The sequence below is a fragment of the Plectropomus leopardus genome, chromosome 9, assembly GCF_026936395.1.
Source record: "Plectropomus leopardus strain MGB_pleo_1.0 chromosome 9, ASM2693639v1, whole genome shotgun sequence".
Classification (NCBI taxonomy): domain Eukaryota; kingdom Metazoa; phylum Chordata; class Actinopteri; order Perciformes; family Serranidae; genus Plectropomus; species Plectropomus leopardus.
The window spans coordinates 10,558,309-10,583,686 of record NC_142184.1 but is presented as its reverse complement, the minus strand read 5'-3'; the positions used below and the strand labels follow the sequence as shown (position 1 = coordinate 10,583,686).

At 38.9% G+C, this 25,378-nt stretch overlaps 1 protein-coding gene and 1 long non-coding RNA gene across 5 annotated transcripts; one reads left to right on the top strand and one right to left on the bottom strand.

The window, feature by feature from the left end:
* Positions 1 to 921: 921 nt before the first annotated feature.
* On the top strand, positions 922 to 24,317 carry ppp1r12b (protein phosphatase 1, regulatory subunit 12B). Of its 4 annotated transcripts, none has more exons than XM_088081957.1 (8): positions 922 to 1,566; positions 10,802 to 10,818; positions 10,933 to 11,062; positions 13,411 to 13,515; positions 13,684 to 13,734; positions 13,934 to 13,984; positions 17,879 to 18,136; positions 20,814 to 24,317. In XM_088081957.1, exons 1-7 carry the CDS (start codon positions 1,465 to 1,467, stop codon positions 18,011 to 18,013), a joined length of 591 nt encoding a protein of 196 aa, XP_087938083.1. In that variant the 5' UTR covers positions 922 to 1,464; the 3' UTR covers positions 18,014 to 18,136; positions 20,814 to 24,317. The 4 variants fall into 4 exon arrangements, with proteins under 4 accessions (XP_087938083.1, XP_042347729.1, XP_042347728.1 ...); XM_042491795.2 differs by lacking the exon at positions 17,879 to 18,136 and adding an exon at positions 14,719 to 14,786 and having other exon boundaries at positions 925 to 1,566; XM_042491794.2 differs by lacking the exon at positions 17,879 to 18,136 and adding an exon at positions 14,716 to 14,786 and having other exon boundaries at positions 926 to 1,566.
* Positions 3,293 to 12,694, bottom strand: LOC148188684 (uncharacterized). The gene is made up of 4 exons (XR_015777441.1): positions 12,349 to 12,694; positions 5,315 to 5,441; positions 5,128 to 5,225; positions 3,293 to 4,868 (listed from the first exon to the last, which is right to left on the bottom strand). It is a non-coding gene; the product is annotated as an uncharacterized LOC148188684 (long non-coding RNA).
* Positions 24,318 to 25,378: the final 1,061 nt, after the last annotated feature.

Here is a 25,378-nt window from a genome sequence, read left to right as displayed (position 1 = left end):
ATACTACATTAGTTTGGAGCACATCCTCAGAAATTAATGCAACACATTCACAAGATGCAATACGCACATGACTGGTGAGAAAAAACACTTATATACCATCTTCTATGGTGCGCTTTCATAATCTCAGATTTAACAAAATAGTGATGCCTTGAGTGTCGTCATTATTTACATTATGCAAATCCATAAATCCTACACGGGCTGAGCGCTCTGTTGTGCCCTCTAGTGGAATCCCCCAGCAACACACGTGGTACATGGGAAATGTGAACAATTTTCGCTCATGACGCAGCTGTTTTCTTTTCGCCTTTGCATAAACGTGAGGTTAAAAATCAAGTAAATCTCCAGCCTAAAGCTTTCTAATTAATATATTATATGTTGTCTGTTTAATCTGAATGTTTAAAAAATTGCCTTGATAAATTTAAAAACCTCAAAAGGCCATAATATGAAAACGATTATCAGAGCTGTAGGGCAAAAATCACCAATGCCTTTAATATTACTGGGCTAAAATGTTAAATAGTTTAAAAATGCTTTGGTCAGAGGAGGCGCAGCACCACTGCTCCGTGTTAACACTGTGTAACACTCACACTAACAGCATCTCCTCTCCATCACACTGCGGGGTGAACCGAGTTACTTGACACTTCACGGTTGTTGATGGCTCCTCAGGTAATACTGTGTGTTGACCTTCCTGGACACAAACTGCTGCAGCACCTCTCCAACTCTGGCTTTGTGCTCCACCTCCCCCTTATCCCCCGTCCACATCAGTGGACAATTTTAGCCCTGAGTCCCGAGTCCGGCCATAGCAGAGCCTCTGGCAGACTGCCAAGGCTGAAGAGAGCAGGGAGAAGGAGGGGGTTTGGGGGTAGAGGGGGGGACTGGGAGGGCGACCAAGCAGTGAAAGGAGAAGAAGAGAGAGAAAGCGAGGGAGGGAGGGAGATGGAGAGCGAGTGTGTGTATAACTTTGGGAAACATAGGAAGAGGCAGCAAAGGGAACAAACTTTTCTCTCTTGGCTACGTCCTTTTGGACTTTTTCACATTTCATCAAAGACGTCAGTGTTGACAGAGCGGACACAAGGGATGATAATTTGTTTGCTTTACTAGTTAAAGAATTATTTCTCTGTTTTCATGACAAACAGAAGATATGTCGTTTGTTGTTCTTTGCATTTTTATCTGATTATTGCTTCAATGTCTGAGCACTGAAGAAGGCGTGACCACACATCTGAAATCCCTCCAAACTTAGCTGCAGCTCTCTCCAGCTCATGGGAGTGTGAAGCTGGACTGAAACACACACACACACACATACATATACACACACCTGTTGTTGCTGAGGATTCCCCGGGAGCGCAGTCATGGGCATCTGCGTCACTGTTGCTTGAGGGAATCTGTGCGTCCGTGCAGCTGTTATCTGGTGGTGGCCTCGCTGAATGTTACAGTAGAAGCTGACCTGCCAGTCCAGAGAAGAGGGGGGAGATGTCATCCTACTACCCGCGCACCAAGGACCTGACTCGCACCAGGAAGTCAGTGACAGAGTCACCGCCGTCCTCTCCGTCCCCTACAGACAAAAACTACAGAGTAAGAACAGAAACTTTTCTAATAGAAAACATACCATTTGGATTCTAATCTTTATCATCTCACCAGTTTAGCAGTGTCTAATTACATCTTTGTATGTGAAACTTATTTTCATTAAGCTGTTAAAAGTTTTGATATTAGATATCTTAGTTTATTTACCCAGTCCAGTCATGTTATATATTAATCTAAAGAACAAGAAATGTAAACAAGCACATTATTTTCTGTGGGTTTTTGTGATTGATCTATTTACCAAACATTTTTTGTCTGCATTTAGACTTAATTTTTAAAGACTTCTGTGTAAAGCAGAGCTGGTCAATTAATTCTTTAGTCGATCAACAGAAGACAATTGGCAGCTATTTTCAACAATATATTTATTATTTTAGTTATTTTTCAAGCAAATATACAAAATATTCTATGATTCCAGCTTCTTAAATGTCAGTAATGGCCACTTTTCTTCTTTATATATATAGTAAACTGAGTATATTTTAGTTTTAGATTGTTTGGCAGATGAGTCTTGAGAAAAGAAGATCCAGCACGCTGCTCTTGCTCAGCATCACAATTTATTGTTTATACTGATGTATCTGTCCCTCTAGACCTTCTCCTGCTCTTGGAAAAAGTTAAAAAGGACTGAACCGTTAGAATAACCAATATATTGTGATGCTCAGCACAACCAGCATGCAGGATCTTCTTTTCTCAAGACGCAAGTGATACTTTCCAACACACCTGCATCTGAGATGGTTGGATGTGCACGTCTCATTTAAAAAACAAAGACAGTCGGTCAGATAAAACCGAAGACATCTCCTTGATCTCGGAAATTAAGACCTTTTTTTTTTTTACACAAAGCGATTACTTGGCTACCGAACTAGCAGATTAAGTGATAATGGGATTAATTGTTAGTTGCAGCCATTGTAAAATATTAGTATGTTTGGATATGTGCTGCTGTGAGCGTTTATAGTTAAACAAACAAATATTCCATAACTTCATTAAACGGAGAGTTATTTTCTTGGGTTCCTACACCTTATTCAGAATCAAATTCAGGGATTTTTCAATCACTTTCCAGGCCTAATTCCCTCAAACCTCTGTGTGTGAGGACGCTGCACGTTGTGATATGTAGCACTTAAATGATCAGGGGTGGACAGGTCTATAATAAGGGTGAGGAGCCTTGGTGTTGTTGTTTGGGTTTTTAGTGTTGTTGCTGTTGTCGGTGTCATTATGCTTGTCTGTTTACTTATCTGACAATTGCTGGTACACAGGGAATTCTCGAAAGGGCTTATCTATCTATCTTAGATACTGCTACAAAAACAAGAATTTTACAATGAAAACTAAAAGGCTTTACAGAACGACACAAACAATAATTCAAAATACTTACTTTACTAATGTAAAAAAAAAGCAAAAGAACTTCTATTCTTTCACATAAATATATACATTCAAGCCCTTTCAATGAAACATGTCGATGTTTGTCTGTTTCCAAAATTATATAAAAATGTATTTCCCTAAAATGCAAATATTTAATGATTTAAAGGACCCATAAATCCCTGCATTTCTCATTTCTACACCATTATGTGCATTTGCATGGCCAATCCTCCACCCCTTTACCAGATTAGTTTATTAGAGTGATGAACCAACTTGTGAACCGCTCATCATCATCTCAGTTTATTGATGAGCAGTGAAAGAGAGGCGAGTATTTGCTCTTAGAGTCTGACCACACTTTTCTGGACAAGACTTTTGGACTGAAATGTTCCTTCTGTAATTTCCTGTTATGTTTTTTCAGTCTAAGTGGCTTATTCTCATGGGCGCTGTTAGACTTGTGTGTTTATGTCAGTGCTGCAGACTCTGTGTGACAGCCACATTTTAGGGGACAGAAAGAAATGCAGAAATATGACACAACGTGATTCTGTCTGCCATGAGATGCATACTTTTGCTCTTCTAATGTCATGCAACACTGCTGCTCATTATGGCATGGTTGCAGTGAATGCTACCAGTGCGGATGCTGTCAGTTTTCTGTCAGTCTCTCTGTGTGCTGTATCCATGGAGGAACTCAGGCAATCATTTTCCATGATGTCAGCCCAATCTGAAATAGGCTGAGTTTTCATGGGAGAGAAGATGCAATGCAGAGGAGAGGGGAGAGGGGAGAGGAGAGGGGGGCCAGGTTGATGCAGTAGCACTTGCTGTAATGTTTTGATGAGAAACTAGTCCTCTTTAGTACAAAAACAATGTGTGCTACAGCTGTGAGCAACAGGAAGTGAAATAAGCAGGAACACATTTGCATCATTGAATGACACCCATTATTTGGAAGATGTTCTCAGTGGTGGAAAGTAACTAAGTACATTTACCCAAGTACTGTGCTTAAGTTGTACTTTACTTGAGTATTTACATCTGATGCTACTTTAGATTTCTACATTTCATAAACCTTTTCATAAACCTTTTACTGTTTCACTCCTCCACATCTATGGGATGGGTACAATTGTATTTAAATGAGTCTGCTTATTGATTCTGGTTCAAAATGATTATCAATTATGATTTTTATTTTTAAAAAGTTGTATGCAATGTATATAAATATTCACAATGCACTTAATATAGTTAATGGAACATGTAAATCAGTTTCATTCAGTTTAACTTGGTTGCTGTTAAAAAAAATAGAATTTAATATTAACCCTATGAAACCTAGAATGACATAACTTTTCTTGTACATCTTTCAGACGCCTTTCACAAGTATATAAACCTTTGAACCCTGAGCATATTAGTGGGAGTGCTTTCAAAAACATGGGAAAAAGGGCTATTAGCAACTTGGAAAGAAATGTCCCACAAATTCCAAGAAATTAGTAGATTTAGAAAATTAAAAGAAAAGAAAAGAAAAGAAAAAAGTTAGAGAAAAAAACTATATGTATAATTATTGTAAATACATGATTATGTCACAGAATTATTATAATTCTTTAAAGCACTTTTTCAAAGTATTTTTAAAAAATATTTTTTTAGGTAATTGCTAATTTCTTGCTAATTAAGGGTCATTTCTTCTTTCGTAGCTCATTGCCTTCTTCCCATGTTTTCAAATAAATTAGGCTAATTTGCTCAGGTTTCAAACGGTTAACCCATTTATTCTCTGTAACTCTTACACTAAACCTGTCGAAATTGACAACACAGCAACAGTCTAAAAAACTATTTAGTTTATGGAGCCGCAGCTAATGTGGGTGTAGACAGCAAGAGAGAAGGAACATCTGTGCACGATGCACTGGTATAGCTGCATACAAACCAAATAACAAATATACAAACGCCAACGCTGGTCTGGACTAGTAGATATGAAAACCCTGTAAATCAAAAACAGTTCTTGTTGAGAAAAATGAGCATATCTATTTTTTTAGGCATTATGGACGTGTTCAGCAGATTGTGTTCACTAGGTACAGAGGAGAACTGGACACGATAATATGAGAACAAATTTAAAAAATAAAAACCGATAAAAAGTAAAGAGTAGTGAAAACAATAAATAGTGAAAACATCTATTAAAGGCATAGATCATTGTTAAAACTAAAAACCTATCAAATATAATTTCAGAAATGGTGTACTTACATGCTCTTATTCCTCGCTCTCTGCTCCTTCCTCATTCTCTTGGCTTTTCTCAGATTGCACTGTGTCGCCACCATCTGCTCATGATCACTCTTAGTTAACTGCGGGTCACATAATTGGCATTTAGATCGAACAGTTCAATGACTGAGGAGGAGTCAGTATATTTTTGTGCATGAATGACAATTTTTACCTGCTCAGGCAGTCAACTTTCCAGCAAGTAACTTCCCTTGATCTGGTCCCAGACAGCGGCACTGTGGTTCATCTTTTGTTTGAGCTGATGCAGTGGCCTCTTCAAGAAAGTCGCTGATGTCATCCCTCTGTAAAACATGAATGCTCTTTAAACATAACATCACAACAGAATTGTTTCATGTTTTCCACATTTGCAGCTCTGACACAAACCCGAAAAATCGCAAATACATACAGAAATAAGATTATACTGATTTGATATGCAACTTTTACATATTTAGAATAATCTCGGCTGTGGATGACCTTTTCATCCACATGACGATGTCATCAACTGCGTAGGAACCATAATGTGTATTAGGCTTGTTATTGATGATTTGTTTAGGCTGCACACGTTCTTTTGGTTAGTTTCACTTCCGGTAGTAGTAATTGGCACAGAGGGGGTTTGATTTCACTTTGTTTACATGTTCATTCACCGCCACTGAGACAAAGATAGTGAGTTTGGCTCTGATATTTTCTGTTGACCGTTAACACCTTGTCACATTTATTTCACATTTCATCTCGTTTTGCTTTAGTTATTCCAGTTTCCAGTCTTTTGTTAAATTAACCACTTTTAAACGCATCTCTGGACTCAAGCATGAATTTCTGTAAACGTGTCACAGTTACGAGCCTACTAACCCTTTTTATTGGCTTTTTTATGGATATGAGTTGCTATACGCTGAGTCACTGCGGTCAACTAGAGACTTTGTGCTGCCAGATTGAGTGCAACCGAACCTTACAAATTGCAGCTTTTTTATGACCATCCACTGTGGTGGCCACTACTTTTGGGGTAAGGAGCATGCACCTCGAAGTCTGTAACCCTGCATGTTTTAGATGTCTCTCTGCCCCAACACATATATATATACATAATATTCAAATATCATGTATGACTCAGCTGCTTGATAACTAGGTGATCATGTAAATCAGGTGTGTTGGAGCAGAGAGATATCAAAAACATTCAGGACTATAGCCCTCCAGAACCACAACATCACCCCTTCTGTTGGCAGAAGACCTATGATTGTCAACAACCAAAGTTCAAAAAAAAATTTAATATATTTAAACATTTTCTCCATCTTTTTGCACACATTTTCCCTGACAACATTCAAGTGAGGAAAAAAGGCAATAGTTCTGAAAAACTGCTTTTAGTGTTGTTTGTTGCCTTACTTTTCACAGTAAACTTTTACATAAAAGAAAACCTTTAATAGCCATATGAAATAGAAGACATTATTAAAAAATAAAAACCAATGGTTTCCATTTTTTTTTTTTGCTGAAACTTTCTACAAAGAGACAGCCTCTTTGAGCTCAAATCTGCAAAAGTTGTGAACGTTTCAAATATTTCTCATCTGAACTTGGCAGATGGTTTAATTAAAATATCTGTTTGAGGCCCAAAGAGATTATTTTTTTAAAAATCCAATATTTCATTAAAAAGAAGAAAAGATTAGAGAATAGTCAAACAAATACATCAGTTTGAGAGGCAAAATTAAGGTTTTTCTTCTGTTGTACCGTTAATCATTTCACAACCCACTGTAACCTTTTGGAGGAGGGCCTGATCTCTAGGTTGGGAGCCAATTGACTGAACAAACCGTATTTAAAGTAATTACAATGAGCTCCACCTCGAACGGCTTGCAAAGGTAAAATAACACTGATGCCTTTTTGTAGTACTATTAACAATCTAAAAATGTAGCAACTATGAGAGTCAATAACAGGCAATCTTTCTGCAGTGAGTAGGCGTACATTTATTTTGGATTCTAAATACTGCAAAGGCCTTTTACTTGTAATTAAGTATTTAACATTGTAGCATTAGTACTTTATTTTGAGTAAAGGATCTAAGTATCTTTTTCACCAGTGGATGTGAAGCATTTTTGGTAAACGCTCTTAAAAAAAAAAGAAGATGCTCTCAGCGCCCTGACTCAAATACTGCAAAGAGTAAAGAGAGAGAAGAAGTAAAGTGAGAAAAGGTGAGTGAATATGGAAGAAACGTCTTTTATGGTTATGTGTGCAGTGTCAGTTCCAGTAGTGGGGGTGAAGAGTGTACGTTTGTGCAGCTCAGATTTTCCTACTGCAAAATCCAGTGAACTCTGAAGGAGTGATGCTGCGACAGAGCAAGGGGAAGTGGTGAGAGGGAGGGTTAAGAGTCTCCTAATGATGATTTCATTGGCTCTTGCAAACTGCTGTTAACATTATCCTTTATATACTGTAGCAGTGAGCTCATGAAGGCAGCCTGCATCTGTGTATCCCCGGCTCCCCCCCCGATGTGCATGATGTTGGTCCTGGCAAACCATAAAACTGGAGGCAGTTGTGTTTACAGAGCGCCCGCGGTTCATGGATGCACCCGTTTCCATCAGCCTGACACCCTGTTGTTTTTCTCCCCCCAGTTGATTGTCTCCTCCTGCATCTGCTCTGCTGAGCCACATGTGCCACTTCTGACTCCCTCTGTTTTTCCTAACAAGGGAATCACATTGCTGCAGCTGCTATCAGAAGCAGAATTTCAGTTCAGTTTCTGGCTTTGGCTACATTTGGACAAAAAGTATTATGATGCAGACATACATGTAAAAGCCTGTATTGTTCTAAGGAATCCCTCTTTCACCAAGAATCAGGTGCTGTGAACCCCACTGGGCTCGCTTAAGATTTCACTGGAATTAATTCTTTTAAAAAACTCATTTCCCCAATTTGCTAATCCTTTAGTGTGAAATAGGTTTGCGTACAGGAACTTATAATCTTGAAAGAGTTCGATGAACGGCTATGTAACACTTCATATCCCTAAAAGCAGACTTCATGATGATTTATTCATAAAAACCAGGGGGGCAATCATTCTGGCTGATTAATGACCGCACACCAAATCCGATCGAGGAATCTCCTTAGCATAACATGAAGAGATCAGAGTGAGAGAGAGAGATCTTCATGGCTCCATCCTTGGCCCTTTTTCATCTGAGGTCACGGAGGTCTGTTTTTTCCTGGATAGCTCTGCTAAAGCACATGACCACATAAGGACAGGCAGCGCTGGCTCAGTTATGTAAACACTTGCTGAGGAATAGCTCCTTTGACGCTGCGTGAAATATCCCCCGACTCTGTAAATGTGAGCGCAGGAATAACTGTGCGCTCTGTTCCTTTTGACAGGAATTGTACTCCTATAAAGCCCATGCTTTTAATGCAGTACATCTGCTTCTTGTTTCAAACAGATTGGACCACCACATGAGACGTTTACTGGTGTTTATTTCTAAATGGAGGTGTTTAAGGCCCTCTTTCACCAGCAAGACAGAAACTCCAAATCTTTAAATCTAAGAGTAAAGTTTACAAGACTGCATTTGATATTGTAAAGACATCATGGTCTGGAGTCTGGACTTACAGTAACAGCCTCCTCTCTTTCCCTCCCGGTCTCTCTTTTCCAGTCTCTGACTGATCGTAAACATCTCCAGTCATCATTCTGTCATGTGCCACATTTATCAGCTGATGGCAGTGAGTTATCTGTTTGTTCAGTTTGGTTTGGTGCTGAAGAGGGTCTGCCTGAAGGTCTGGACAGATATGAATTCTGATATTGGATACCCTGTGCACACAGTTTATGACATGTATAGCAGCATAGGGAGGCAGTAGATAAATAAACTAGACCTAACAGTAAGGGTGTATCAGTTTACAAAATTTACATTCGCTTCAAAACAACACAGTGATGTCATAGTTCAGTATGTTTTCAATACAGCAAAAAGTATAAATGCCTGAGAAATTTCCTTGATTTCTTCCATTTCTATTCTATTAAAACTAACATCATAATGCACAATCTTTTTTGAATTTGAACAACGATGGAGCCGGAGGGGTTTTCTTAGCAGCATATGAGACAAAAACAGCTCCTTGTAAAATATGAAATATAGTATTGTAGTTACAAACAAATACAAAAAAAGAAGTAATTCTGTTTCTGAAATGTGAGAGAAATTTCCTTTTTTTTTTAAACGGGGCTTAATAACATCAAGCATGTTGGTAAAGTCTCCATTTTCCAATACAGAGTTGGATCTCATATCAGTGATTTTTTTTTCCTTGTTTAAACTGTTAAGAATGGCTGCTGAAATGCTGCAGTGATAACGATAGCTGGTAGCTTGTGTTGCTCCTTGTTTTTGTCTAGTTCAACCAGTTGACAACACTGGGGTGAAGCCGGCGTAAACGAGTTAGGGGGGACAGCATGATGACTGTTACGTTGTGTGGGCTGCCTTACTTTGCGCAATGGCACTGAGAACACTATATTTCACATAATGTAAAGAGTATATTTTGTTTTACAGGATTAGTTAAAAAAAACAGGATTAGTTAAAAAACGGGATTAGTTAAAAAACGGGATTAGTTAAAAAACGGGATTAGTTAAAAAAAATCATTCGGTTTGTAATGTGCCTCATACCGAACGGTACAATACAAATACATAAATTGTTATACCCCTAACTACCAGCTAATTAGCGTTGCAACAGTATGAGGTTTTTTATGGTATAATAACCATCTTAAAAAATATCATGGTTTTATGGAATCACAGTACATGGGCTTACACAATAAGTATTATTACTATTATCAGTAATCCTTAACGAAATAAAAACATTTTATAACAACCGGAACTTGACACCATTTTTTAAATGGAAGAGTATGTAAAAAGGCAGTCAACGGGGAAAGCAGATGCACATGCACAGGGAAGATTCTTCGTCTGATTAAATCTTTTTCAAGACCGTAGATAAGAAAATTTACACGGCACAAATAACCATCTTTAATACTACAGTATACCTTGAAACCGGTATATCGCTGCAAACCTTGAGCTAACGAATTATAGGCCAATCTTTGAGGTAATCTGATTTCTGAAAACAGACTAGTATGAAATCCAGCCAGAGAAAAAATACATAAACAACTGTGAACGTAGCACAATACCCAGGCTCCTCGGTGAAGTGGAAACAAATTCAGTATGTGATCACCACAGGCAACTTGGCAGCCATGTAGACTGGACTAGTCATAGCAAAACCCTGCCAGGACAGCCTGCTATCAGTCTGTTGTCTGAGGTCAGACATCGACCCGTCACACAGGAGATACTTAGCTTCTGATGTCATGATGTCATCTTTATGCTGCTGGCTTTTGCGTGGCAGCCGCCTGTTCTAAAAGATTAACCGGGGCTCACCGGGGAGGTTTGACCTGTGTGAACCCTGTCAGTGCAGTGTTTGGGTGAATTATATCTCACTTCTGCATGCATTTCTTCCCCCTGGGACTTCAGGTCTCTGAACACGCTGTGATAATTCACTTGGAAGTTTTGTTTTTCTTCTCTGTTGTCTCAGAACTGAAATGGAAATGGGAAAAAAAAAAATCCCTGCCAAGCCTCTGTTTGGTCTTATCAAACAAATAAATCTGGATCTAACCACAACAGAACATTTTTTACACTGAGTTGTTCCCACACTGCACTGCTGAGTGATCAAACTAACATGGCTTGTTCTTTGTTTTTCAGCATGACAGATTGTCAAGGTAAGGATTTAGCATTTTTTTAATCTCCTGTATCATGGAAGTGTATTTCCTGAGATAATCAAAAATAAATGCCCTAAATAAAGTGGCATTGTGGACTGAATGTGTTACTTTTAGATATGACTCCAGTGGGGAGAGTGCAACAGACAAACCACTGGGCCGCACCAGCTCATACACTCGGAGAGAGACAAGGCTGGCAGCTCTGAGCAGACAAGAGCAAGACTCCAGTACCAAAGACTATAAGAAGGTAGTAACTCTTCAGTTTCAACAAGCACAATCCCTCCTGAATGATTCATGTGGTGCAGAAAGCTGTTGGATCACTAGGCAGATTTATCTATTTTAATAACATTCCAGTGGGGGCAAGCAGATGGAGATTTAATTGGATTTAAAGAAAATAAACAATATCTGAATTTTTGGAATCTTTAAATAAAAATTAACATGGCATTTACCAATACATATATATATAATGTCTGCATTAATTAGTATATATGTATTATGAGGCTATGAGGCTGCTAGGCCACTATACAATATGACTTTATAGACAGATTAGCATTATACTAGTACAATGTGTTTTTAAATGTTCACATTATAGGTTTATTTATTTATTTTTATTACACTGATAAGGAAACACCATGTCATATAGCCATGTCTACTATACAGTAGCATAGTACATTAATCAACATTATAGATTAATTTTTGTTAATAATTTGTTTTGGTTGCCGTAACGTTACATAATCTGTCAAGTCCTATTGAGTTATTGTACATATTATTTGAAATAATCAACTATCTAGTGACATAAATGGATGATCATACAAATAACTGTGGGAAGGCAAAGGGCTTTTAACTGTGGTGGAAGAAGTACTTAAATTTTCTACTACAGTAAATGAAGCAATACCACAGAGTAAAAATACTCTGTTACAAATAAAAGTCCTGCATTAGACATTTTACTTAAGGAAAAGTACAAAAGGATTTGCACCAAAATATACTTAAAGTACAACAAGTAAAACAACGTATTCATAATGACCCCTTTCAGAATAGTATAAATATTACTGCATTATAATTATTGATGCATTAATATGTTGCAGCTGGTGATTGTATTTTGTGGCAAATAAATAATCTGAATCTGTAGAGAAGCTGGTGACTAAATTTATCAAATAAATGTAATGGGGTAAAAGGTGCAATATTTGCCCCTACAATGCACTGGAGTAGCAGTATAAATGAGGATGAAATGTAAATACTCAAGTATTAAACCACAGTAGCCTATTTGAGTAAATTTACCAATATATTTTCCACAACACGTTTTTAATGTTCAAAATATAGATACGGTATTGGCATCGTCGTTCTTTTATTTGTTTGGCTCCAAAGGTGTTCAATATTTGATGAATAAATAGCTATGTTATAATGAAATTACCAATACACTGGGTGATATAACCTCTGTAAATTAATTTTAGCAAAGCTGCGGCTAATTGTTAGCCAACTCGGAGAGACAATGTTACGGTCAGAAGCTAGCAGCTTAATTAAGAGTCAACTTACCTCTGCGACGTTTTTAGTTCCTCACATGAAAAACACACAACACTGAAGAGCTGACACACACAGTCACACACTCACACACACACACAGTCTTGCTTAAACCAACGTTAGCAATGAGCTAACACCGCTAGCAGGACTTCACTCCTGCGGGTCTGATGCAGGCTAGCAAGTTAGCTGGCTAGCTAGGAAGCCAGCTAACTGTTAAGCGGATGTTGATGAGTCTGCGCAGTCCCATTGGTAGTTTTTCAAATAAATGTCTAGAAATGTAAATATCTCCTTGGTCTGGCCTTGCTAGGAATCAAAGCGGTGTTTTACAGATATCAGTTCCCAGAACTAGAGTCGACTTGTGCGTAAAATAAAATAAAACTTGCTTGGCTGCTGCTCTAAGCAAGCGAGCTATCAGCGGCTAACTGGCACACTAACGGCAAGGTTTCTCTGCTCAATTAAAGGAGGTCTTTAAAAAGTGTCAGAAAAAATACCATTATGAAATAAAAACACATTTTTGGTAATGCACATAGAAAACCTTTTTTTTTTCTCAATTCAAAAATAATTTTAAAAAAAGTATTTCAATAAAACTCAAGAAATTTGAACTTACACTTCAGTTTAATTAGCTTATTATGTAATAGTTAATAGTTAATTAATTCACAATTTACTCCTTAATTCAGATAGATAGATAGAATTCATAGAAAACTGAGTCAGAGGGATCCATTATATACTAACAAAAATATTCAAAAGATATTCAATTAAAGCTCCATTCTCGTGAACTTTTAAGAAAATATTTGTCACAAATCTTGTTATAAAAAATATAAATAAATATTTTATATAGGATTTCGTCTTACATGTCATTATTGATTGTTTATTTAATACTGAACATTTTGTGGTTCTATAGCCTCGTTACTTGCCAATCTTTTATTTCTTTGTTACACTGGTTAATTTGTTATTTAATCATTGATTTGTTTTTACTTAAAAATTTAAACATATTTTGATTTAAAAAAGAGGATTTGTCACATTGAAAGAATCCCTGCAATAAAACTGTTTCTTATTATCTATCTTGTCTACTTTCAGATGTATGCAGAGGCTTTGCATGAGAATGAGAAACTTAAGTCCAGGTTGCAGGACAGCAAACATGAACTGGTGAAAATTCGTTCCCAGCTGGAGAAAGTCACTCAGGTACAGAAAAATGAAAACAGTCAATTCAGTCATCTTTTCACTGCTGCACCATCATCCTTTTTCCTACGGGTGTGCAGATGGAAGGTCATGCCTGATTACTTTATGAAATCAAAAATAAATACAATTCTCCCAGTGCCTCACAAATAACAGCACCATTCTATCTTTTAGCGGCATGACAGAATATCAGAGAGATCTACAGTACTTGAATCGGAGAAAAGGGTAAGTGCCTTGGCAACACTTTGGTATTTTATTTGCTCTCCTGCACTATCAAGATGGATGAAAGACCATGTCGTTTCTTGGCAATTTTCCCTACAATTTTCCTGTCTGCTTTAATCATAGTCGAATAGCTTCTCACTCTTTTTTCCCCCAAGGGAGCACAGACATATATTTATTTCAGTTGTTTCTTATTTGTTTACAGGAAAAACAAGCTCTTGAGAAAAGAGTGTCAAACATGGAGGATGAGTTAAAGGTCAGTGCATGCAAAAAAAAAAAATGTGCACACTCACCCTGGATTTAAATAGCATATTTTGTCTCTTACACAAGTCATGCGTCATTTATCACACTGTTTTTATCCCAACATTATAATAACACTAACAGTACTCGAAGGTACACACCTCCAGCCAAGCCCCTCTCACCCGTGCTAAATCAATCACAAGCAAAGCAAAACACACACATATAGCACACCCCAGGGCTGTAGTCAGCCAGGTGAAGTCAAGGAGAGGGAAGGTTAATGCTTCAGGCTCATTACCCACAGTGTCTGCTGGGCCACTTCCTGCCAGGCTAAGGAGGAGCCTGCGCTGCTGCTCCCCTGCTCCACTTATCCCACTGTTGGGGTGAACATGGTGACCTAGTTCCAGCTGAATACCAAACCCCGTCCAAGAGCAAAAGACCTGCTTTTGTGAGACATTCCTGCACTGCACTGTGTGTATTCTGCTACACAAAAAGAGACGGGGCAGAGCAGCAGAGAGATTTCAGGCCTGAGTAGACGTGGTCTGCGCTGTACGTGTGTGCAAGCAGCCACAAATGACACTGTAAGATTACAATTTGTTATTGCAATGTTATATTCCTTCAGGAGAGAGAAAATCATGGCTCCGGTCTGAGAAAGTGTAATATGCAGACAGTGACGAGGACTTTATAAATAGGACAGTGCTGTACGTCTGTAGCAGATGTTTGACCCCCGTGTTGTCCTGGTTCCCTTAGCAGGACGCCCCACTGCGATTCCGCTGTGGGTACCAGCCCTGAGAGCAGGTTGTCTCAGGGGAGGGGGGATGGTGAGTGGTTGCTATGACGCGGAGGAGTGATTGACACCTGCCTGTCACCTCACATGATTCTGTCAGAGACTCGGGCATGTTTACACGTGTGGACACACATGTACGTCACATGATAATCTCAAAGTACCTGAGACAAAATGAAATTCTGTATTTTGTTTTCTTTAGATGCAAAGCACGCCAGGAAACTGGCTATTCACTCACTCACTCACAAAGTTTCTTGTTCACGATAAACAAACTACAGATTAATGTTCAGTCGTTTTCAGATTAGAGCCAACATGTGCCACCTACTGGAAAAGAAAAATGGTGGCAACACTTAACCTTTTGAAACCTGGAACAATTTTCTTACACTGTCTTCAGATGCCTTTCAAAAGTTTTTAAACCTTTGAACCATGAGAAAATTGGTGGGATTTCTTTCAAAAACATAGGGAGAAAAGGCAATAAGCAACATGGTGCGAAATTTTCCACAAATAGCAAGACATTAGTAGTTTAGAAAATTATTTTTTTAAAGCTATGTAAAATGTCTTGGGGAAAAAATTGGGAAAAACAATATTCATAGTTATTAAAACAACATATTTAGAATTATGTAACAGAATTATTATAATTTTTAAAGTATTTCTTCCAGGTCATTTCCTTCTTCTTTTCTTTTTTTTTAAATTCTTTTGCATCTTTTTTTGAAATATATTTTCGGGTATTTTTCTTGTTCTTTTTTCTGATTTCTTTTGAATTTCTGTCATTTCCTCTTACCTTGCTCATTGCCTTCTTTTCATGTTTTTGAAAGAAATCAAGCAAATGTGCTCAGGTTTCAAAGGGTTAAGAACTCCAAATGCAGAAATGTCAGTGCTGTCTTCTACCCAGCTGGTGTTGTTTTAACACTTACACCACTGTGTGTTAGTGTTACAACTGCTGCTGTTTTGTGTGTAGCTGATAAAAAACAACTACAAACATCAACAACACACATGCTGTAACACTTATTACCTGTGGATGGTGCACATAGATGTGACTTATCACCACTAGACAGGCATCGGTTAGACAACCCAATCGCTAAAATAAATGTTGGCATTGATCATCTCTGCAAACCACGGATACATTTCATTTACAATTTATTATGCTGCAGATTGCATTCAAACTAGGCTTCTTTATGTTAAAAAACGCTGTGGTTAATGGTTACATTTAGGCACAAAAACCACTGGGTATGATTACATGGTTTCCACACATTAATTTTCAAGGACCCTAAATAACTACTTTTCCTTTCTTGTCCCACTTGCCTTGCGTTTTTCAAACATATCAGATTCAAACTCTATTTGGACATAATTTCAGGTAGCTGGCATACATGAAGAGAGAGACAGAACGGAAAAGCAAATGAAAATGGAGAAACGTATGTGATGGTTAACAAAACACCACAAATCAACACATTGGACTGATGTTACATCGACAGCTTCAGAAAATATGTTTGCATTATGTTACATAACGTGGAAGGTTATCCACGAAAGATTACTGCCACAAATTCAATACACACAACAAAATTTCCATGACTTTTCCAAAAGTTTTACATTAAATGTTCTCCATGATTGTGGGGATACTCTGGTTAGGAAAAGGTCTTGTTTTGGTGTAAAATACCTACTTTTGATGGCACAAAGTCAGCTGTAAATGCAGCAATATCTCAGTGAAAAACAACTGCTTTTTCGTAGCCCTATCCCGTTTGAAACACAGTGATGTTGCAATGAAAAACAACTGCTTTTAATGGCACAATCCCAGCTGGAAAAGCATTGATGTCTCAGTAAAAAACAACAACTCTTGGTGGCTAAAAACCCGCTGAAACGCTGCAATGACAATAACAACCAGTTTGTTTTTTGTTGATTTTAAACCGTGGTCTGCAGCTTGGCACCCGTCTTGCCTTGGTGTCATGCCCCATTTATTTTTAAGAAAAGTACAACGCCAACATCTTTCTGGAGCGACTGGGCTGGGATAGATTAATTCTTACTCCTCAGGTCTGAACCTGCTGACACTGTGGATCCGTAGTTGAACAGTGCTGGTTTCAGGTGCTTCACATCAACAGCCCTGTGTGTCCTTGTTTTCCCTTTTTTCCCTTCATGTCCTAGTGTCTGATTCCTTTGTGGGGGTTTTACATTTCATACAGAAAAGCTGAATTATTCTCGACACCCTCTGAAACTTAATTAATAGCAACTGTGTTGAATTATCTGCAGGACTTGAGAGTTCGGTCCCATCTAATTTAATATCAAAGAGCTCGATATTAAGAGAGTGTAATAAAGGATACAGGTCATTATGCATTCTCGCCTCACTCTGTTCTTCTCTTCTCCCTCGCCAAGGGCACCTCTCCAGAAACTGCACCGTTTTATTCTAATACCAAGGGAACATTATATGCATGAACTGCTAGGTCCCAAACACAGGCTAGATTCAAATTGCTTTAATAATGTGTTTTGGTGTTGTAAGAAGCAGCTGGGTGTCCTCCTTAAACCTCATTTTTGGCCATATTCACACTTGTGTTTGGGTAGCCTGAAACACTGCAAGTGCTCTGTGTGTGCGCGTGTGCGTATGTGTGTGTGTGTAATGTGGTTTGCCCTCAGGAATCGCGTCAAACCACAGATGTTTCTGTTGAACCACATTGAGGTTCACCTCAAAAAGTCAGGCCAAGAAGAGACGGGAATTAATAACTTCTTTTCCTTTGACTTATAACAGACTAGGCTCTCACATAAAAGTGTGAAATAGCAGAATTTTAGGTTATGTGAATTTTTAGGAATTTTATATTCATATAATAACACCTGAGTGCGTCACCACTCTCTGAGCACAAACCTCGAGGTGAAATGGCTTCACAATTTCCTTTGCTCGTTGCAGCTTTTTCTGTTTCCTCTCAGAATCTTCCTGTTGTGTAAATATTCTTTTATATAAGTTCTGCTGATGAGTCCCTCTGATCTGTTGTTCTCCTCCCCTGTCTGTGTAGGTGTGTGGGCGCATGCCTGTATGAGTGGATATGTATTCAGTCTCAGTATGAGTCTTTCTCCTTGCACACGGCCTGCCTCCCTGCATGCTTTCTCTGTCGGCCCCTCTCTGTATCTCTCTCTTCCTCTGTGCAGGCTTTCCCTGCTCTGGCTCAGGTCCAGAGCTTGCGGAGGGTGAACGAGTGTCTCCTGGCTGAGAATAGAGCCATGCTGCGCGTCCTCGCCCGCCTCTCTGAGACGGCCTCCATGCCGGAGACAGAGGACCTCTGAGCCCCTGACATCATCTGCTCCTCCTTCCCCCTCCTCTCCCCTTTTCAGCCACATAACTTCTACACTCCCCTCTCCTCCTGGTGCCTCCACAGCCCCCCTCGTCCTCTGCTGTGTTCCTCTCAGGCAGGTCCTGCACCCTCCCGATGCTCACCCCCCCCCCACACTGCAACGCATCCTCTGCTCTCTTTTAACCCAATCTCTTTTATGGCCATCAGAGGGCAACCCTGCTGACCCCTCCCCTCCCGCAAACATTTCTCATGAGCCTCCTTTGAAGTGTATTTTTAGCTGCATTCATGTTGCATGGGGCTTCACATGACACGAACACTGCACTAAGAGGTTTTTTTTTCTTTTTTATAAACTAAATCAGGGATATTCAACTTGCTTTGCTTGGGCGCCACTTTTGCAAAATGACAGGAGGCCAGGGGCCAGTCGCAGGAGCCCGATAAATGTTTCTGGAATTTAAGGACATTTTAAGATTTTTGGACACTTCTAGGATTTCACAACGTTTCTGGTATTTTTGCATATTTCTAGGATTTTTTTTAGGATATTTCTAGGATTTTTTTAGGATATTTCTAGGATTTTAGGAAATTTCTCACATTTTAGGACATTTCTGGGATTTTAGGACCTCTGTTGGGGTGTGCAGGGGATCCTCCACTGACACCTTTTTTTATAAACAAGCTTTATTTTGATGTTGCTTCATGCACTTTGGCATCATGTATACTAAAAGTACCAAAATAATTCCTAGTGTGAATCAATTTACGTTTAATGTAAATTAAAAAATGTTTGGGGGGGCCACCTGGCACCCTATCGGGGGCCATGAGTTGAGTGTCACTGATCCAAATCACACATTCAGCGGCAGTCTGCACCATGAGGACTAAATGCATTTATAGTGGTAATTGATTTTGTGACAGTCAAATATATGTGGGTTCTGTGTAATGTGCTGTGAAATCAATGCAAAGTTGTTTTGCCAAGGAAATAGCCATTCTAGTCAATCTTCCAAAGAGGAAATGTAACGTGTGAGATCATTAAACTTCAAAATGAACAAGTGGATGAGACACTGGGTGTGTTTTGGACGCATTTCCCGAAATGTTCAACTATTCCTTTAATTGCATTTAAAGCATTAACATGATCATGCAATACATATACTGGGATTGTTATTCAGTACAGAGAAATTAAAATAGAAAGGCGGCTCCAAACTTGTGATCCGCCACATGCCAGGGGCCTTTGCTCATTCACCAGTTTTCGGTAATATGTCACAGCTAGAGAGCAGCGGGTTATTGTTTGTCTCTTGTAGAGGGGAAATACTTTGGCAAAGAGGGTGGTTATTTTTAGTCATCGCTCCTCATGAGAGACATGACCTAGTTTTGGGAAATTGACCCTCTCTCAGTTTCTCTCTGTTTGACTTTATTCTGTTTTTCTTTTCACATGCAGAACATATCTTCAAAGTCACTCCGCACTTGCATGATTGAGTACTGCACAGCATGTCTTTGTTGTTTGGCCTCAAACTTTACTGAAGGACAACTTGGAGTCCACTAGTTGTATATTATAGAGGATAATGTATCATTGTAGTCCTGGTGAACTGTGTCATTGTTCCATCTGAGGTTTTTAAAGGCCCACTGTGTAAGATTTAGGGGGATTTACTTGAGAAATGCAGATTGCAACCAGATGAAACTTCTCCTGGTTAGAATACCCTCACTGTTAATTAATAAGGATGTTTTGACCAGGAGCCAAATTATCTGCAGAGGTGTCCTACTCCCCAAAATAAACAGTCAAAGTGATTTAAATGGTTTAACTCTGAATAAAGCAAGTCTCATGTTTGTGACAGTCTCCTCCCATGCTCTAGAAGTCTCTGTTGCTCTCTCTCAGCCTGAGGACAGCACCCGGTTTGTTATTCACATACACTGCAACACACGCACATATGCATTTCATGACTGATCTACTGGCAGTAAAAGTTGTATTATTTGATTTAACCAGTGTTTTTTTTTTGTAAAAAATTATTGTTGTTGTTAGCCAGCTCATTTTGTCACAGCTTTTGAGCTGGGCTTTGACAAAATCAGAGAAAAACAAAGCACACTGTGACTTCTACAAACACATTACACTAACCACCAGTTTCATTCAGGAAATCTCAGCCCCTGCCCATCAAAACAACAATTAGCAGAAATCTTACTGGTCAGAGGAGTGGATGAGCTTCCATTTGTCACAATGGAAACCAGATGCTGTCTTGCTGTCCTCACGTCAACAGAGAGCCTGAGACTGACGCGGGAGGGGCATTAATCACAGCTCACACTGGGTTCAGGTGCGGCAAAATCAGCAGACACCCTCCTCTCAGCTCCTGCAACACAGCAGATGAAAACCAGCAACAGAGACATCTAGAGCATGGGAGGAGGGTCATCGCACATTAAAAAATATAAATGTTATTCCGGCGCTCTCATCCTGAAGCGGCTACGATGGCCAACATGAAAAACATAATTGGCCCTGTCTAGAGCCAGTATTTGGGTGGTCTGTTCTGGGTTACTGTATGGACACAACATGGCCATCTCTGTGGACGAGGACCACTTCTTATGTAGATATAAACAGCTGATCCTTAGGTAACAAAAACACAACAATACTTATTTTCAAGTGATTATACACTGAAGAAAACATTATTTTATAATGTATTTCATTTCCGCTAATACATCCCCCTAAATCCTACACACTGAGCCTTTAAATTGCATTTTTATAGCATCCACAAACAATTTAACATATATTTATATGTATTAACATTGGTTTCTGATATATTTTTTTCCGTCTGCTGTCTCAGATCTTAACAGAGCTAAAGTCAGACAACCAGAGGCTAAAGGATGAGAACGGGGCTCTCATTCGAGTCATCAGCAAACTGTCCAAATGAAAAGATGTCTGAAGCTCCTGTTCTGTGTCTGTGGACGCTCCAACCCTGATACGGCAGTTTAATTATCCACGACGTCCCGAGATGTGACTCCTCTCTGAGTTATGGTGATGGCTGATTTGCAGAAATAAAATTCCTGCTGGGACTTTTGAAGATCCAAAGAGAAGTATTAAGGAGTTTGAGTCAAATTTCACTGTGTGTTATGATGGAGTTACAATTGTTTGTTAGTTATTATTATTATTTTGTAGCATCAAGTATTTCACATTAATCAAATAGGGACCAGTTGTACTGTTTTGAATGACCTTTTAAGGCCCAGTTCAAACAGATCCAGGGGTTTGCATGAAGACTCTGTTTCTAATATTATACCCACTCTTCACGTCACGTTTGTTGCTACATGGAGCACTGCAGAAAAGTATTTTAATGTTGTCTTAATTGTTAAAGAAAGAAAGGGCCACAGAGTGGCATGGAGATATGTTATTATTAAAAATAAGGTTTGAATTAAATTAAAATATATAGTGACACAGGTAAAATAAGACCCAGCCAAACGACAAACAGGCACAATGGTTCCAAAAGCAAAAACTAAATATTTGTATGAATTAGGGTTATGTGATGTTATTTGATACCTTTAAGGTACTGACCAAAGTAACCCAGTACTAAGAAGTATTGAAATGTTTCCAGTCAAACAATATCTGCATTTGATCCTTATTTGCATCTCGGGCTCCCTGCTGGATCAGCAGACTTTCGGTTGCTGCCGACTCCAGAGCTGCTCTCCTGCCGGCGAATGATAAGTTTCGCTTCTGCCCGGTTAGCACGAGCTAACACAGCAGCAGCTTACAACCAATAACAAGCCGTTTAACGCTCCCAAAAACTAACTGCAACACCAAAATGGCCCGACTCTGTCGTTATACCTGTTTATCATGAGGTAACAATAGCTGTGACGATAACAGTTAACCCTGTTAACTCTGGACCCCCCCGGCAGCTACAACCAATTCAGTCTATGGCGTGAAGAGATGCCACCAAAACATTCAAAAGTATGGCGATACAACATGCCTCTCCACTTACATTATGGCATTGAATGAAGTTCCCTGCTGGTATCAGTATCACTTTAAGTTTACTGGGTATTGGGTCTCTGGCTTCTCTCATACATTTTTATAAGAGATGTTGCACTAAAAAGGAATTATTTTGAACATTTTTACTCCACGATAAAGAAAGATATAAAAGATATTAAGGTTAAATAAGAGGCATGTTTCGCTTTGTGTTTGCGTTGATTGACAACATTCTCAGGTTGGTCTCTCAGCTGTGCCTGCTCACCGCCCTTAGTGCTTCTTTAGTTTTAACTTTATAACTCCAAGTTCTGTAAACTTCCCTTTAGCAAACCTGCAACTGGTGAAATACATTTTTCTTGACATCTGGAAAATGAAATTTTATGATAATGTCCCCACTGCATTAAGTATTCGAAGGGGGCCGTATGCTAGCCCTGAAAGGAAGAGTACTGAGTATGTGCACTTTGTACAGAGCGGTCAGTGCTGATCTTTCATCACTAGCAGCACTTTATTATCTCCAGACTGGTTTCAGTTTCTATGATAACATAATTTAGTATTTGCCAGATTCTGTTCTTTGTATGGCTTCGGTAGCCTTTCATCTTTCATGAGTGTCCTTTTATAGAGCATTTGTTTTGTTTTTTATCTAATGGCTTCAACAAAGCAGAATGGCTACACAGAGCAGACAGTCCGAGGATGTGTCAAAGAAAGTGTCCTATGTTCTGTAATAGAGATATATTTATTTATTTATGTATTTCTTAGTTCTAATCTTTATACTTTGTTTACTCACATTACTTTGAAAAGAATACATAAATTATTTTTTGGGTGTCTTGGCCATATTTCTGTTCGGTGATGAAGAGATAAACGCCAAAATCATTCACTGGTAGACGTGCTGGATATCATTTTGGCCCCCACGACATTGTGTGGCCTTAAAGGGACGATTCAGCCCCAAATCACCTTGCACCACTGAGCTAGCTCATGCTACAGCTCAGCTGATGAGGACGACAGAGTTTTTAGAAATAAACTCCAGCTAGCACTTTTCATTATATTGTATGTGTAGATAACATAAAATGTAACACAACTGTCTTGTGTGCATTATACTGTCACAATAAATTAGGTCAAAATAACTATTGCCTTAGTACACTCAGTTGCCAGTGTATTAGGTACACCTGGCTATTTCTAATCGAATCCAGTTCTACAGCCTGCAAACAACTTTATGACGATTATCAGCCTTTGTTCCAGTCCTTTTGGAGGTCATATTTTTATTGCATTATATTGTAACGTTCTTCATTTTTTGGGGTCTATAAAATGTTTAAATAAATTAGAAAAGTTGCTACTACTTAACATAAGAAATACAAATAAAACCATGCAAAAGGCTGCGGCCTTGTAGTGGTTCTTAAAGGGGCTCATGGTGTGCTGTCACCCTCAGTATATGCAGCTCAGTTGCCAGAGAAAAATGATGGTATTGTATGTTGCTGCTGCTGTGTGACATTTTTACCTTTTTAAAAAAATGCATCATTTAAACCTTTCTGAACTGCATCTAACGTATAAGTTGACTTTTTCATCAGGAGGTGGAAGGGATGGTGGATGGTGTGACATCTTGGCAAGATGTCTGCCAAGCTACAGGCCACTGTTTGAGACAAACAAGCAGCAAAAGTGGTTGTGATGAAGTGAATCAATGCCGTGTTTACAGCAGCTTTTTTACCAACATGTTGCTGCTTTTCCTGCCAGAATCCAAACAGGGTATTTTAAGCCAAAGGAATGATCTTTTCCTAATTATAGTCAAGTGTTTTTGTACCTAATCACACAGTGTTGAAACATGAAGTTATAAGGCAAACCCTACACAATAACATGCAAATGTAATGTACGCATGGTTTGCAGAAATGTACAATGCCAACATTTTTTTGCTGTTGATCAGGTAACTATACTACAAAAAGAAAATAGTGAAGGCAGATAGAGTCATCCCTGGGTCAAAACATTTTTGTCATTTATGTATCTTATCATACTTAATATAGACTCAGCTTCACATTTTCATTAATATTCCTGTAGCTGTGGTGTGATAAATGATGTGCCCGAGACATGAATAATTTTGGTATCTGTCGTCCCATCACTTTAATGGATGATTTGACCAAAGCGTTGTATGATGTATTTCTTTAACAATATGACGGTTTTGGAGTCCAAGCGGGGCAGCGTGCTGTGACACCAGTGTTATCTTTGGTCACATTTACTCAAAACTACAGAGCTGTTTTTACATTTGCTGTAGATATAATGAACTCTGTAGAATATTGTATTGATGATAATGTTTGTAATGTGCTGATGATAGCTTAATGTACACACATGGGTTAACTCACTTTGCTTAATAAACTGTAAAGGAATGGAAGTGTTTCTCAGTGTGACGTTAATATATTATGCATCACAGGCGGAGACATTATTAGGAGCCAGCTGAGCTGAACGCTCGGCGTATTAAACACAAACAAGTCATGGTAATTAAAAGGCCTTTATTTCCTATTTGTTTTTTTTTGTTTTTTTTACAGAACTGGTAACACATATGATAAATTTGTAATAAGTTATTTGGTTCCCTTGATAACTTTATAAGGATCCCCAACGTTTGTCCACTTAAGGGTCAAGAGGAGTTTGTGAGCAACGTTTGTGTCCAGTCAAGGGCTAAAGCATGCGATCCACAGTAGGCACAAGTACTGACATGAACACGCGCACCACGACACTAGACACGAAGAAACACAGCTAGAGGACACAACCTGACTGTCCTCCGACGCTTTAAAAGATGATGAAGAAGAGAAAGAGGTGGGAAAAAAAGAGTCTTGAGAGTACAGTTGCATCAGGGATGAGAGGTGGAGGACTAAGCGCTCAAGAGGGGGGGGGGGGGTTTGGTACGGTCCTGCATGTTTGGCAGTATACGGTATGTCCATGTTGTAAACATGAAGGCCGGCATTCTTTACGCTCAGCAAAAGCAGATTCAGAGGAGAAATCGACGAGCCCACTTTCCTACTCAGCGTAATGATACTGATAGCTGGTTACACATAAACAGGACAAAGACACAAACAGAAAAGCGAACGTGACTTGATTCAAACACAGTCCTACATTTCTACATTAGAAGTACACATCACACAAACAAATAAGGACAGAAGGAGTGTGCACAAGAATACAAAGAAGAAATACAGCGAGTAATAGAGGAGACAAGACAGCATGTTTCAAAGTGGTGTCTTTACCCGCTGAGAGGCTTCTCAAACACATTTTGACAGGGTGGTAAAATGATCTGCTGAACTTTGGATGGTTTCCCTTTTTAAATCCCAGCGTTTGTTCACAAAAAAACAAACAAGAAACTAGTTGTGTGAACCAACGGTGCTCTAAAACTGTCTCTGCAGAGCTGAAACAGCCCATAGTTTCAGACGCAGTTGTGCATAAAGTACATCTACAGAGCTA